The sequence below is a fragment of the Protopterus annectens genome, chromosome 10.part0 (genome assembly GCF_019279795.1).
Source record: "Protopterus annectens isolate FY-2018-M chromosome 10.part0, PAN1.0, whole genome shotgun sequence".
Taxonomy (NCBI): Eukaryota; Metazoa; Chordata; order Ceratodontiformes; family Protopteridae; genus Protopterus; species Protopterus annectens.
The window spans coordinates 1180214196-1180230647 of NC_056744.1; the positions used below are offsets into that span (position 1 = coordinate 1180214196).

The 16452-nt window shown below is 37.6% G+C and overlaps 1 protein-coding gene across 1 annotated transcript in view; it reads left to right on the plus strand.

The window, feature by feature from the left end:
* Positions 1 to 16452, plus strand: part of CCDC17 (coiled-coil domain containing 17) — a 785488-nt gene that overhangs the window by 41812 nt on the left and 727224 nt on the right. The window contains exons 2-3 of the mRNA XM_044086848.1: positions 4712 to 5030; positions 14179 to 14322. Coding sequence (XP_043942783.1) covers positions 4797 to 5030; positions 14179 to 14322 — 378 coding nt within the window. The 5' untranslated portion in view covers positions 4712 to 4796. The remainder of the gene's footprint in view (positions 1 to 4711; positions 5031 to 14178; positions 14323 to 16452) is intronic.

A 16452-nucleotide genomic window follows, 5' to 3' on the forward strand; every position in this document is an offset into this window, starting at 1 on the left:
ACATGAGGTGCATGCATGCTCTGCCTATGGATATATCTATTAGCTTGAAGTTGCTTTTTATGTATGTATGTTTCAAGACCTTGTGATGTATTAGTTATTTTCACATCTAAAAAAATTCACTTCTTTATCTGAACTGCTAAGTTTAAAGCTAAGAAAACTAGTAGTATTCCCTAGATATTGACTCAGTTCTTGTTGGTCTCCATGCCAAACCATAAAGATGTCATCTACAAACGCTTAAAAATAAAACCTTATTTGTGAGCATTGGATGTCCTTGAAAAAAAAAAACTCATCCTCAGTGGCTGAGTACAATATTAGCAAAGCTGTTAGCCATGGCTACACCAGTACCCTGTAAATACACTTGACTTTCAAAAATAAACACATTATTACAAGGACAAAATCTAATAACTGGCTTATATTGTCTATATCCCTATAATGTAAATCTGTTTTATCATGTAAAATATTCTGTAGCACATCTAAACCATAATCATTAGGAATTATGGTGAACAGGGAATTAATATCCATCATTGTGAATACAATTCAGTAATGCAAGTGGATTGCTTCCATTCAAATAATTTGTTCAAAAAATCCCCTGTATCATGAATATAACACCTCATTTCACAAAGATACCTAGTTAAAACAGATTGTATAATAATGAGATAGGTTCCATGATTCACCTCCTTCCAGAGACAATAGGTCTCATGGGGGGGGGGTGGGGGGGTCAAACTTTTGTGAACTTTTGGCAAGCCATACAAAAATGATATCACAGGGCATAGGACAGTAAAATAATTACACAGCTCAACATTTCTATTTTAAAAAATGTACTTTCATCAGATAAAAACACATTCATGGCTTCCACATAATCTGATTTATTCATTACTACAACTGCCCCACCCTTGTCGGCTTGCCTAAACACAATGTCAGCATTTTCTTGTAAGTTCCTAAGTGCAATGTGCTCTTCAGATGTTAAATTGTAAAATCTATAATTAATTTTGGTCTCATACAAGGAACGTAATTGCTGTTCACACACATCCTGAAATACAACTGGAAAACTATTAGGAATAAATACACTGGATTTCTTACATAGCCAATTGGTTGTATTCACTGAATTTCTAAATATTAATTTCAAGTTCAGATTATGCATGAAAAGTCTTAAGTCAGTTAAGGCATCAACTATACTGTCACTGTCAGAGGGAATAAACTGCAGTCCTCTCTGTAATACTGATATAGCTTCAGGACTCAAAACCAGCTAGACAAGTTAATAATACTTGTATTATTCAATAAACCTGTTTGGACTGACTGTGTGTCTGTGGACCATTGTAGATCCTTGCATTTCCTCTTTTTCCTTCCTTTTGAACATCCTCTCGATGGATTTCTAGGCTGAGACTCTATTCTTTTTGGCAGGTTGAGCGGTATTGGAAAAGATGGTCCAAAATCCTCCTCTATTTCACAATTCTTGTGTGTAGAAACAGGATTAGATGCATCATCCAATCATATTGCAATTTCATTCACCAACGTAGGTGTACTACGTACTTCTCTAGTGATCCCAGCTGCTTGAATGAATGAACAGTCCGTAGTAGATGGATTTAAAGGAACAGGCATCTGAAAAGTATCTAATGAATACACTGAACTTTCAGATGGCAAATTCTTTGCTTGTTCAAATCATTTTGTCTCTACATGAGAAGAATTTCTTTCTTTTATCATATGCTGTTCATTTGGCCAGGAAAAATATTACCAGTTTGAAAATCATTCAGATCTCTCTGTTGGTTATGCTTTTTTGTAGATTCTAATTTGCGATCAAACATAGTCAGTCTCTCTAACATTGGTAAATCTATGTAGAGCTTTTCATAGAAGAGATCCCACTTTCCAATTTCAAGATCTCATTCTGTAAGTCACTTTCCACTTGAAGAAAGAACTGATTCATCAGGATCATATAATCTGCACTTAACTTCAAATTCAGTTCTTGACATTTTTTAAAAAGCTCATGGGATGTATTAGCATAAGTTGGCATTTTCAGTATTCTTAAACCACACTATACAGCCTCAAGCTCAAAATAAGCCATAAAGCTTAGCTGCTGCCATTGAAGCTTTTTAAAGGCTTGTACCTTTCTCTCTAAAATGCAAACATAGTTTTCAAAGTTACTATCTTGCTGGGGAGCGGCTCTCAGATCACAGGTTCCAAGCATATTCACATCCATAAGCAAAGGATTATTCCTAATTGTTAAAGGATAATAATAATTATTATTTTATATTGTTTTATTTATTTTTATATTTTAATATTTTATATAGAATGTCTATGCAATATGACTTCAAGTGTTTTAATTGAATAATTGTTAATTGATTGCGATTGGGGCTGTGTCACATATGATTTTATTTGAATTTCTTTAAAAATGTGTGTTACTTGAAGTTTTTACATTGCACCAAAGAAGGGTTCCATGCAAAACCTTTGCTATATATTAAAGGTTTGTTTGCATTTCCAGTTCTGGATTTTGTTGTTCTTATTCTGGAAAATAACACTCTTCCAGGGGTGTAGAGTCCTGACACCTGCAGTGATGGGCCTCATAACACTCCTGGGCATGTGTTATTTCCACAATAGCACACATATATACACTCACAAACACACACACACACACACACACACACACACACACACACACACACACACACACACACACACACACACACACACACACACACACACACTCTGTCATGTATTATTGCTTGTTTAAAAAGCCTAACTTACAACATTATGTAGTTAGATGGGTGCCAGAGCTAATGTTGCTGTTATTGACAATACCTTAGACTTGCTGAAGAGGGCACTTTAATTGCTCTTCTGACTGTACTGCCCATGTGAAAATCCACGGGATTTAAACTCAGTTATAGGACACTTGGCCAGTTTGGTTTGTGATGAACAGCTAAAAAAGGTTATACAGCTTCTCAGAAATATCCTATTGCAAATAATAATTAACATTACATTATGCAGGACAGATTTTTACATAGACATTTAAATCTAAAAGATGAAATCGAAATGTTAATGTTTTTTCCTAATAATATGCTGCTCCTTGTATATGAAAAAAGGACATGGATTTTAAAATACATCAAATTTCTTCAAGGTACTTGTAGCACAGAGTTTTTTATAAATACTTTGCATTAAAAAGTGTTACAGTACAAGCTTCATTTTAAAATTAATGTTTTTACAATGTTACATTAGGTTCGCATAGCATAACTTGCAAAGAAGGACTACAGTAAAAATTAAATAATGGCAGACAGTCAGCTAGGTACACATAGAAAATGATGTAATGTTCCTTTGGAGAATTCTGTACAGAGTTATTTTTCCTGGATCATGCCTTTGCCAACTATAAATCCCAGTATTTAGGGCATCAGATAATTTCAGTGTTATGAGTTGCTAGTGAGGTGGCATCATATTAGGTGCAAATTACAAAACACATTAAAAATGGCTGTCCCACTCACATACACTCCTGTTATTCATGAAAACATAGACATAACTCACTGGAATTTTTTTTCAAAAGCACACTACAATGAAAAAAAATTAAAAATATGCAAGAGGGCTTTAACCCTGACTGCAAATCAAGCAACTTGAGTTCAGTCAGTGAAGGTGATCACTGAGAAGTCAGCCAGGAGATAGGGTGGAGCAGCATTTTTGTCAGCACATACATCCTGTGGGGAAGGGCGGGGTTTTCCCCCAAGGACAGCAGCAACTGGTGGAGACCAATGACCTTAGTTTAGGGGTTTATGTGTGTGTGTGTGTGTGTGTGTGTGTGTGTGTGTGTGTGTGTGTGTGTGTGTGTGTGTGTGTGTGTAGCTGCTAGGGTGACCTTGCAAATGTCAACATACTTATATTGACAAAATATGAACATGCTACTGTGCATGCTCCAAGGCTAATCCTCAAAACATACCAGCTAGGACATGGCCGATATCAGACAGCTGCAGTAGTAACCAAAAGCAAAACAAAAATGTTTTGCCGGAGTGCAAACAGATGGGGGGGGGACGTGCAATGTGTCCTTCACTTATTTGTTCTAACGTCTAAGTTTTAGTAGGCTACAGCTCCTTGAAAAAAAAGGGAGGGGGGGGGTAAAGGTTTCATAACATCAAAGCTGAACTTTCCTTTGTAGAATTTTGTAGAGGTGACTGCATCAACAGAGGTTCCATTTTAGTGAAATCCATATTAGATGAAATCCATTGTGTGAAATATGTTTTAGTGACGTTAAACTGAACCATCACATATTGTGGCTTCATTAATTTTGTTTCTAAAATCTGGTTTATCATTTGAAAAAACAGGAGTGATATACCTTCTTGCCATATGATTATTGTACCTTCTATTCAAAAAGCTGTATATTTGTTTCTGCTTGTAAAATACACCAGAATTTTGCTGTTTCCCCCTTGTACATGCCTAATGTATATTAGAACTTATGGTCAGAGATACATTTTTGATAAACTAAGTAACATTTTATAAATGCTGCTTCTCTGTTTTCAATTTAGATTATATTCCAGTTCATTATTTGTCTGGCTTTGTGAATTATATTAGTGACTCCATTTAAAGCAAGTGACATAATGATGAATTGATGACATATAAATGGAACAAAAAATACAACTGTATCTGCATATATTTTAATTTGAATGTTTTCTTGTAATCCTAGCAGAAACTGCACCATTAATTACATTCTTATTCATGCCTTTTCTCGTTCAATGGACAGATTTGCATCATAATTTGAGATAATATGGAGACAGAATAAGAGATGATGATCAGATGATCTGGAAGCAAACCATTACATTTCCACAATGATGACAGATTCAGGTACATTCCACTGCCAACACTGTAATATGACATTTCGGTCTCTTGATCTGCTGGACAAACACAAAGAGAAGTTCTGCATTGGCAGTGAAATTGGGGACCCTTCTGCACTGAGGCAAAGAGTGAACCTATCACTTGACAAAGGAGATGAATATAAAGTGAATACCTTGGATATGGAGGCAGGGACAGTTACCAGACGAAGCGAAGTGTTTGATAATATGGTAATAAAGTTATTGATAACGTATTGGATCTTCCTCTTTCTCTCTCTCTCTCTCGCTCTCTTTCTCCCTCTGCAAGTGGGTAAGCATTCATTTATTAGATTAATTCTCACTATTTGTTTCCTCTCTTCTTCCTCCTTGGTTGTTTTCTCTTTCAGTGTGTTAAGCATTCATTAAAGCATGTTAAACAAAAGGTAGACATATATTTGATACTGTTTTGATTTTTAATATTCTGTGTTATTGCAAACAGAGTGATAAAAGTAACCAAATGCTGAGACAAAAGTGAATGAATATGGGCTAGGCAGGTGATTGTGGGAACCAGAAGATGCCTAGCAATATGTACCTTTAAGTCAACATACTTGAAAGTTTTTATCACCCTTTTTAAGCACTTAATAGTGCTTTCCTCCCGAATCAAGTAAAGCTATATATGATAAACCTGGTAAAAATGTATGCCTTCCCATCCAGTTGTCAATATTAGCCTTAAATGTAGCTGAAATACTGCTTTGTTTGAAATATAGTGGTAACTTACTCCGTAGGCTAGGAATACATTAAATTAGGAACCTGTCCCTCTAGCGAGTCTTTTTTTATTTGTTGGTATAGATTTAAGAACCCAGTGTTGCTGCTTGTAGAGCTACTGGTTTTGTGAAGAAAGAGGACATCAAATAGGACTGGGACTTTTACAGCTTGCAAAAGCAAGACACAAGTCACCTTGGAGCTATTGAGTACAAAAAAATTCATGCTTATGTATCGATATAGTTGAAGGATTTAAGACTTTTAATTTGCTTGGGTAGAACTCTTTTGGGCCTTTCAAACTGAGAGATATACTTGGATTTAAGTGAACCAAAGGAGGCATTGTATTAATGAGACTGATAAGGGAAGATTACAGTGGTAAGATGACTTCATTGGACCTTGAAGATATTCCCTTGGAAATTAACTGAGTCAAGCAGGAGAATTTCCTATATGTACTGAAAGCATGATGACTGAATGAGTTACACTTATCCATACAAGTACCCAGGTGTTTTATGACCATATCTGTCTGAAGAGGACCACCATTTGTAACTTATGAGGTAGGAAGCAACTTTTTTAATGAATGCTACTATACTGCACTTTTTTCATTTAGCTTGAGATTGTTTTCAGTAAATTAGGTAAGTACGTATTCCAGCCCTTGCTGGAAGTGTTTAGTATCAGTGGATGAGTAGATAATGGTATCCAGCTTGCAGTTATTAACAAGTCCAGTCAACCGCTCTTCTAGGATATTAACTTGTATAGCTGCAAAATAAATGCCAAACAGGAGATGGCCAAGCACTGATCCCTATGGTACCCTGGAATGGCATCATGTTTATTCATGTTAACTTGATTAAAATGGGCACACATTTTGCATTATTTAAGGTGATGTAGACCATTCACAGTTTTCTTGGAATCCAAAACCACATCACAGAATTTAAATAAATGATGTACCCTGTAGAATAAGTAGGATCATTATTACACACCCCAGAGGTGTGCCAAAGAGTAGGGCAGAATTTCAAGGGTAGGTGAATTACATTCCTTTAATGTTCACATACACGGTGATCTCACATTTACAGAATGTACCCATTCATTGAAGGAAGAATTGTTTTCACTGGTATAATATGTAAATTTTGGTTCTGTATTCAAACAACTGAATATCACATTAGTGTTAAACACTAAAGAGTGAATAAGTCATCCCCAATAATTATACTATGATATAAACTGGGTCTATGACCTATTAGCATGCTGCTTCCTGTAGTCCAAAATTTGAGTTCCTCAAACTCGAGTTACCTACTGTGTGACTCTAAGCAAGTTACTTAGCCAGATGGTGCTTCAGGTCATCACTGAAAAGGGACACCTGTGTCCAGTGGACGTACCTGGTTAATAAATAAAAAGTGAAATATTCACTTTTTATAAATAAAAAATGAATTATTCATTAGCACTGCAGAGCTCAACATATCTTTGCAGTCTAAATATACATGCACTAGGTGCTAACATCTGCTGAGGTTTAGAAACCTATAATTAACATTTAGCAGCAAAGGTTCAGAGGAAGTAATACTCTGTATGTCTTTTTTATCAGACAAGATGTGCTGCATTCCAGGACCAAACAGGACAAGTAATGTGTCTTAATGAATTATATTTAACATGTTACACAAGCTAGTCAATCTGTCTATCCAGCCTACTTTTCTGTTGGGATCGGGGTAAAATGGATAGCCCTGTTCAAAGTCACCATTTACATAGCAGAATTCTGCGGTATGGAACTTGACTCAGGCACTGTGTTGACAGCTATGTAGTTAAATAAATCTCATATGTTCAGCTTGTATACAGTATGTACCACACAAAAACGAATGGGACATAAAGCAGAAATAAATGGGGGGAGGGGGTATGTCAAAGAGAGAGAACTTCTTCACTCCCAAAAACTTCACCTCTTTTCCATGTTGGGCAGCCTTGCTAAAGACAGGAATGCATATCAGAACAGTTATACCATTAAAGTGAAATGTAATATACTGGGGAGTTGTCAGATAGCAAGATAAAATAAGGTCACTAGTAGGACTTGTTTAAACAAACAAAAGTAGAAATAGACGCAATGGTACAAAAGTCATTAGACAATGCTATGGATACAATGGGTAGGAAAAAGATGATGATACAGGGTATAAGTCAGAAGCTGAAAAGAGTAAACAGAGTAGAAAAAGGACAAAACTAAGGTAGGAGTGAAGGATTGTGCTGAGTAATGCCAAGAGTTTAGGTAAGAAAATATGGGAGACTGGGATGGTAATTCAAGTGGAAGGAAACAGATATACAAGATGTGGCAGAATCCTGAGCAAATGATGAAAAGGATTAGGATATGGAGGTTACAGGATATATTTTTGGGTAGGACAGAAAGGTCAAGTCAGGAGTTAGGTAGCAGTCTGTATTAGTATAATACATTATGAGTACCTTGAAGAAAAGGAGTGGAGTGGAGAAGAGAGGACCACTAAACATTAGCATCCTAGAAAGGAAAAAAGGCTGCAAGAGGGTGATCCAGTAAAATGTACTGACCACTGGATATTGAAAGAAAGGACATTGAATTGATAAAGGAATGGTTAAGGTCTTACAGTAGAAATTAGGAAGTTGTACTGTTGGGAGATTTTAATCTCAGAAGCAGACTGGTGTATTCCTGCATCCAAAATGACAGGGAATGAAATTTTCAGCCACAACAGGGGGGATACAGTAGTGCATTACAAATAACAGAACTAAACATGTATACATAGGTTAAGTATAAGACAAAATAAAACCAATGTACTACTTAGACAATTAGAGCATGAGTGTAGCAATGGAAATTTACACATGTGGAAACATATGCTCTTAACGTCAATCAGCTAGAAAAGGAAGGTACAGCAAGGGTAAAATACTGGACATAGGGATGTTTACAAGGGTATGCACTGTACGCCATAGTGTACATGTAACAAGGGTAAAATACTGGACATAGGGATGTTTACAAGGGTATGCACTGTACGCCATAGTGTACATGTAACAAGGGTAAAATACTGGACTTAGGGATGTTTACAAGGGTATGCACTGTACGCCATAGTGTACATGTAACAAGGGTAAAATACTGGACATAGGGATGTTTGCAAGCGTACGCACTGTACGCCATAGTGTACATATAACAAGGGTAAAATACTGGACTTAGAGATGTTTGCAAGCGTACGCACTGTACGCCATAGTGTACATGTAACAAGGGTAAAATACTGGACATAGGGATGTTTGCAAGGGTACGCACTGTACGCCATAGTGTACATGTAACAAGGGTAAAATACTGGACATAGAGATGTTTGCAAGCGTACGCACTGTACGCCATAGTGTACATGTAACAAGGGTAAAATACTGGACATAGGGATGTTTGCAAGCGTACGCACTGTACGCCATAGTGTACATGTAACAAGGGTAAAATACTGGACTTAGAGATGTTTGCAAGCGTACGCACTCTACGCCATAGTGTACATGTAACAAGGGTAAAATACTGGACATAGGGATGTTTGCAAGCGTACGCACTGTACGCCATAGTGTACATGTAATTGATTGAGGGGTCGCAAAAAACATGGTTGTGTAACAGCATTCACACTTTTGCATTTTCCCCTTTTAATGCCACTCACTTCACTAATGCCATCTGCTGCAGGTGATAACATTTACTGTCAAACCTTCAAGGCACTGAACTATGTCACTGACTGCATAGAAGTTGCTGTACCTACCAGAAGCAAGCTCAGGAATAGCCCCAGAAACAAACCGCCCTGGTGGCATCCCAAATTAAACAAGATATATAATAAAATGAAAAGAAAAATATGGCAAAAATCAGGAGGGGCAGTTCCCATAAAGGTTAAAGCTCTCTCATCAAATTAAATAGGCAACTAAATGGGTTAATTCGATCAAGCAAAGCCAACTTTGAGGTTAAGATAGCCGTCCAGGTGAAAGATAACCATAAGGCCTTCTTCAGTTATATCAAAAACCTCAAGGGCAGCACACAGCAATGTGGTGAACTGGTGGTTAATGGTGTCCCATTCACCAATCCTGGTAATATAGGGAACATGTTAGCAGACAAATTCAGTTCCAGCTTTACCTCCCTCTCTCCATCCTCCAAAAAATTCCCTCAAATATAACCCCATAAACTATAACTAGGGAACACGTACTGGCTGCTCTCAGTAAAGCCAAAAACACAGCCTCATTGGGCCCCGATTACCTTCCAGGGTGCCATCTGAACAGTTTAAAACATGACTATTTAGGACCCCCAGAGTCAATATTTATAGTCTTAAAACAGGTTTTGTGCCAAGTGAATGGAGGACTGCAACAGTCATTCCCCTTCATAAGGGAGGACCTTCAACAGATCCTGGGAACTGGAGACCCATTAGCCTGACTACTTTTATTTGCAAAGCCATGGAAAGAATTATCATGGAAATTATCAGCAATGATGTAGGAGACCTCCAGACACAGGATCAGTCCAAGTTTGGCTTTGTCAAAAGAAGGTTATGTTTACTGAATCTGGTGGACTTCTTTGAAAAGGTCACTAAGGCAGTGGATGTGGGGAAAATTATGCATACTGCCTGCCTAGATTTTACAATGCCCCACTTGGACATTGTCAAAAACTTACAAAACTAGGTATAAACCCCTTTATAACATGCTGGAGAGCCAGCTGGCTCACTGAAAGAATCCAGGAGGTTAGAATTGGTGATGCTACCTCCACAACGAGGCTGGTCACCAGTGGAATCCACCAGGAATCTGTGCTAGGCCCACTTCTCTTTGGCATCTACTTCTAGGATGTCAAATCCAATGTCAAAGGCCTCTGATTAACCAAGATTACAGATAATTGCAAACTGGGAACAGTCATTGAATCCTCCAAGATGAGAACACCCTTCAGGAAGGTCTAACACAAACAAATGATTGATGCCAAAGCTATGGCTTAAAAATCAGTACCAAGAAATGCATTATAGTACCTTTTGAAAAGTCAGTCATCCTAGGTAACTATGTCATCAGTAAAACACTGCTAAAAGTTCATTTGCTAGTCAGGGATCTGGTAACTCATTTAGAAAGTAACCTAGCCTTCAACCAACATGTGTTGAAGGTAGTAAGAAACTCCTTCTATGTTGCTCAACTTATAAGCAAGACCATTGCATCTATGTCCAGAGAGGTTATCATACCACTGTAAATGGCCTTCAGCAGACTCATCATACAGTATAATGTACCCTTTGGTATGTATCTGACCAGACACATTCAGCAAATGGAATATTCACAAAGGTACCTTACAAAAAGAATACAGGGAGTAAACATAATGTCTTACACTGATTGCCTCAAAGTTCTGTCTCTTTACTTGGTGTCATACAAATTTCTGAGAGATGATCTTTGCCTGGCATACAAGGCATCCCTGGACTCTGGTTTGAGGAATGTTTTGCACATCTGCAAAACAAGCAGCATCATAAATACTAGAATAAAATACATAACTTTTGTTTGTGACATAAATAAGGCATATTGGACAGACAGGTATGTTTCTCAGAGAATTCCCATTCTCTGGAACAGGCTCCCCATCCATGGGAAGCCGAGTTCCTCCCTGTCCCTATTTAAGAGCAACTTGGCAATGGATTGGTAATCGGAAATTGACCTCTGGTCTGGCACCCATGTTTCTGATGCCAGAGGCAGTGAGTAAATCACCACCTATATAAATAAAGTCTGTGGGTTACATTTGGGTTGCACGGCTAGGCTTATAAAGGGTCTTAGTAGTTATTAGCCTAGTACACACCTATAAACCTATGGAGGGCATTTGGGGGGTCTGCTGTTCATCTTCTAGCCAGGGGGGGTTATGTATGACCTACCTACTTTTCTGAGCCCCCTCCCCTATACCCTTCAACCCATGTCTGAGGGTGGTCCCCCTCTTTTGGACCATACCTCCCCACAGGAAGCATCATTGACAAATGCCATCCCCCCAGAATGAGCATGTCCATTCCTCTCTGCCACTCCATCAGTCACCTGAGCCACTAATCAAACCTAGGTCATTCTGGCTATAGTCAGGGCTTTATCTCTTAATACCACCATAGTGGCTGGTGCAGCTACAATGCAAGGGATATAGAGGAGTTCAGGGTCAATATCCTGACATGAATCTGGGAGGTGAGATACCTTCTTATTAATACAAACATGCCCCTCCAGTTACACTGTCTGAAAGAGTGGTAGGCATTAAAATCCACAGTGTTGGGTCCTATCAGTATTCTGAAACCATGTTTCAGTGACTACACAAACATCTATATTTTTAAAAGTTAGGAATGTTTGTAAGGAGTGCAGCTTCTTATTTAGGCTTTCTATCAATGAGACTTACTACTTTTATATAGTTTTGATTTTGATTTGTTATGTAAGTAATTTGTGGAGACTGACTTTTCCTATAAAAGGCACTATAGGAGAGGAAAAAGTCCTGGCTAATATACAGAAACCATGATGAGAGAGGCACAGGCCATCCCTAACAAAGCAGACAGGTTTTCCAATCATCTCCTCCCAGGCCAATATATATTGTATTCCCATTAGAATGACATTAAATAGATAAGCAAATAACTGAAATCAGTCATCTGCTGTTTGTATTATGACAGCTCTTGTCTTGAGCCACTAGAACCCATTATTTTCCATCTCCTTTCATCATATTTCCGTCTTTATTAAAAGAGGGATTGATGAGTCCAATCCTTAAAAAGCCAGCACTTGATCCAGTCATGCTGGAAAACTACCACCCCATCCTTTTGTGAGTAAATTTATGGAGAAAGATATATTCAGACAGATGTATTCCAATCTAACAATGCTTGTCCTTCTTGGCCCATGTCATTCTGACTTTAGACCTAAACACAGCACTGAGGCTGTCCTTATTGAAGTGCTTAATGATTCCTGATAACAAAGGATTACAAGTTGTATTCTAGTTTGGTTCTTATTCTCTTAGCAGCTTCTGACACATTGAACCATGGGATTTGACTGAGGGTCTAACTTCTTATCATGGTTTGGCCAAATCCCCTCAAGCTGTTTCCACCAAGTGGTTCCTGGAAATAATTCTCCTGGTTCCTCCCTTTGGAATTCAGAGTGCCTCAGGTTTTATCTTAGCTAAGCTTTTGATCACAATGTATACATTATGACTTAGGAGAAGTATTATACTAATGACATTCTGCTTTACCTCTCCTTATATGTGGTCTCTGTGCCTATCTTTTCTGCCTTGGAACATGGCTTGGATTCCATTCTTCAGTGGAAGGTTCATGGCTAAAACTTAACACAGCAAAGGCTGCAGCTTTGTTGGTGTAGGATACTGTCCATCCATCACATATTCCTGTCTTTTCTTCCTTGGGCTTCTGCAGTGCTTTGTACCTTAGGCTTATGAATGGTAACCTGATAAGAAATTTGTAGCTAGGGTGGGGTAAAAGGGGCAGATCTCCCAGGCAAAAGCTGTTAGTGGGAGTGACTGAAGCTGTAAAAGAGATGTTGATCGTCCTTACAAGTCAGCGATGGAACCGACTAATATCTCTTGCTGACTGTGAGTGCAAACAATCCTTTAAGCAGCTGCAGGGATATTGTGGCTGCTTATATGATTTACAAGACTGTCTGCACTGTCTATGTAGTAGCAACTGCAGGAAGGAGGTATTGCAACTCTTTGCTATAGTTTGTATAGGCAAGATTAGAATTCAGAAGAGCTACTATGTAGAACAAATGTTTAAACATTAGAGGATCTTTCTGGTTTTCACCTTTGGCTGAGTGTAGCACCAAATGGGGAATACCCAGTACATTAAATGACCAACTAAAGCTTTGCCCAGCATGCCTTCAATGAGTATATAACTTTGCAACTGGACTTTTGATAGGAATACTTTGCATGTGTCATACAGATCCTGACCAGCACTATCTCCACTTGCTGACAGGTTTGTTTTTAAAATCTTGTCATCCCTACTTTGTCCTTTGTATCCTGCATGCTACTTAATTGAAGGAGCTGCTGAAGCCCTATGCCCAGCAAAGTACCTCATGTTTACTTTAGTAGTGGCTGCATGTTCCAAAAACTTTGTCTAGAAGTATCTGGTAGGTTGTTATTTGCCTACCTTACTTTGGTTCTTTGGAACCAACTAGCTTCTCTGATTCAGGAGATCTCAGAAGTACCTGTTTTACAGGAGGGTCTATCTAAATCCTATTAGGGGTACTTCTTTTGCCTATTTATCTTTATTTTAAGTTATTATTTGTGAATTCATTACTATTTTAATTTTACTCTTATTGGCGTTTTTGTGCAATATTAATTTTGTTTGTACAACGCCTTCTGTAAATTATTTAAATAGTTTTATAAATAAACAATATCACAAATCATTAAAGAATTTATATTGATGGGTATTTATTGAAGATACTTGCCAAGTAGAAGATGGAGGCCACATATATATTTATTAGTATGTACCTGCCATGTTAGGAAGTTTAGCTGACATCAGCTTGCGTGGTATGTGATAAAATATGCTGAAACCAGAAGGAAAGACAAGAACTATTTCAATTGCAAACATTTATATTAATGAATTTCTGCTGGATAGTCCAATCTTGTTAAATTATATTTTGATCTGCTGTCAAAGCAGCTGATTTATATGCTGAGCTGACATATTAATATTTTATGTTTTATGTTCTTATGTAGTTGCAACATCAGAGACAGAGAAAAGCCAGGATGAGGCACCTAGAACCAGATATTCTAACTGAACGAGAGATGGACCTCCTGAAGGGCTATGACCAAGGAGTATCACTCTCGCGTAGCCAATCACTAAGGCGGCTTACAAAGGAGGTATGTTATCCTTGCTTTATTTTTGTGTTTGTAAGGCACTGAAGAGATTTGCTTACTAAGCAGTAGGCATCAGTGCTGTTTATGTGGGTATCATCAAAGAGAAGCGGAGTGCTGACACCGACTTATTAAACAACAGGACTAATCATTTGTAGTTGTAAAGCATGGTGCCATATGGCAAACGTGGTTCTCAAAGACTATTATTAATAGATCTCTACTTGTTGAACATATAAGAGTAAGACAAGAACAAAAGGGAGAGAGATCTCTGTCTTCTCTATTTTCACAACAATATCATTTAATTTATTCAAAATAATGTTTCTATGGCTAAAGACAGATTTTTATGAAAAATGTTTAATCTTGCTGTGGGACTTGTCAAATGGGTCCCCTTCTTATACTGTATCAATACATTATTTCCTTGCCAGGGGCAATAGCTCACCATCTCTGCACTGGACAAAAGGCCTGCAGCCCATTTGTTCCTGTATCTTGAGCCTTACTGACCCATTAATTCTCCTGGAATGTAAGACCGGTTCTCTATAGTATACATGTAATGCTTATTTCTTTCTATCTATCTATGTCTATCTATCTATCTATCTATCTATCTATCTATCTATCTATCTATCTATCTATCTATCTGTCTGTCTTTCTATCTATCTACCTCTCTCTATACGTACATACAGACATACACACGTATATATGTATTGAAGAGTTTTAAAGAAAATGCACATGATTTTAGGATTTATTTTTATTTATATATTTTACATATTTGTGTTTGACATGAATTTATCACTTGAATTTTCTTTGCATGACTTGATTTTGCTGTGCTGTTTTATTTAATTAGATTATTTTAGACAGTCCTCAGTTTTGAAGAAGATTGCAGTGTTGAAAGTTCTTAATTGAGATGATCTTTTATTAATAAGGGGTTGCTTGTCTTCCTTTTGATATTTACTTGTTTTTTGGAGATCAGTATAAAACCCTGATTTGGGAACATTGCTTTCATGTTTTTAACACTTTACTCAATTTAAACATTTAAGCCTTGCAGATTGAAAGCTCATGTCTTTATGGACAACAATTAAATAGACTAAATTTAAGACTAAATGCATTATTGTATCCTTTGGAAAGTCATCTACCCTTGGAAACTGCCACATTGGGAATACGCCCCTAAGAGTAGATCCAGTTGTTCAGAATGTGGGAATGTACATGCACAGTGACCTAACTTTTGACAATTATGTGTCTATTGTTGTAAGGAAGTCCTTTTATATTGTGCAGCTTATAAACAAAGGGACTGTGTATAGATCTAGGGATGCTATTGCTCCCCTTTACTCAACCCTCATTACACCACTTACTGAATATAATGCCCCCTTTGGCATGTATTTGTTCAGACACATGCAACAACTGGAATGCCCACAGTGAAACCTTACTAAAAGGAACATATCCTACATGGACTGACTCAAAACCTTGTCACTGTACTCAGTAGCCTATAGACTGCTAAGAGGTGACCAGTGTCTGGCATACAAGGCATCCTCCAACCCATTACAGATGAATTTACTGCACATCAGCAAGTGAAATGGCAAAATAAATACTCATTCTAGAGCTCTAAACCTCTTCTGCAACTTCTACAGAATGGTTTGTAGGAACAGGTATATTTCACAGAGGATACCACTACTATGGAACAGAGTCCCCAACACATAGAACAAGGTTTGCCTCTGTCCATTTTCAATGACCATTTTCAAGTGCAAAGTACCTCATGTTTTTACTTTAGGAGTAGACAGATGCAGCTCCTAAATGCTTTATCTCATGCATGCGTCCCCTCAGATTATCTATGTTATGATTCCAGTTATTCTGTTTGGGGTAATATATAATTATTGACTATGAGATGGGTAAGGCCAATCTATAACCAAATGGGATAGGGTATTTTGAGCACAAAAAGGGAAACTGGCTAGCCTTAAACTTAAAAATAAAGATATATAGGTAACTATGAATCTATGAACCTATGACAATAAGCTTGAATGTGTTTATACCTCCTGCAGCTGAATTTCTTTATCTTCTATGGTACAAGCCCATCAAGTTTTTTTAGCTGGAAATAGGTAGATGTGGAATAACCCAAAGAAAGCCCTATGTTCTTTCCTAGTGAAA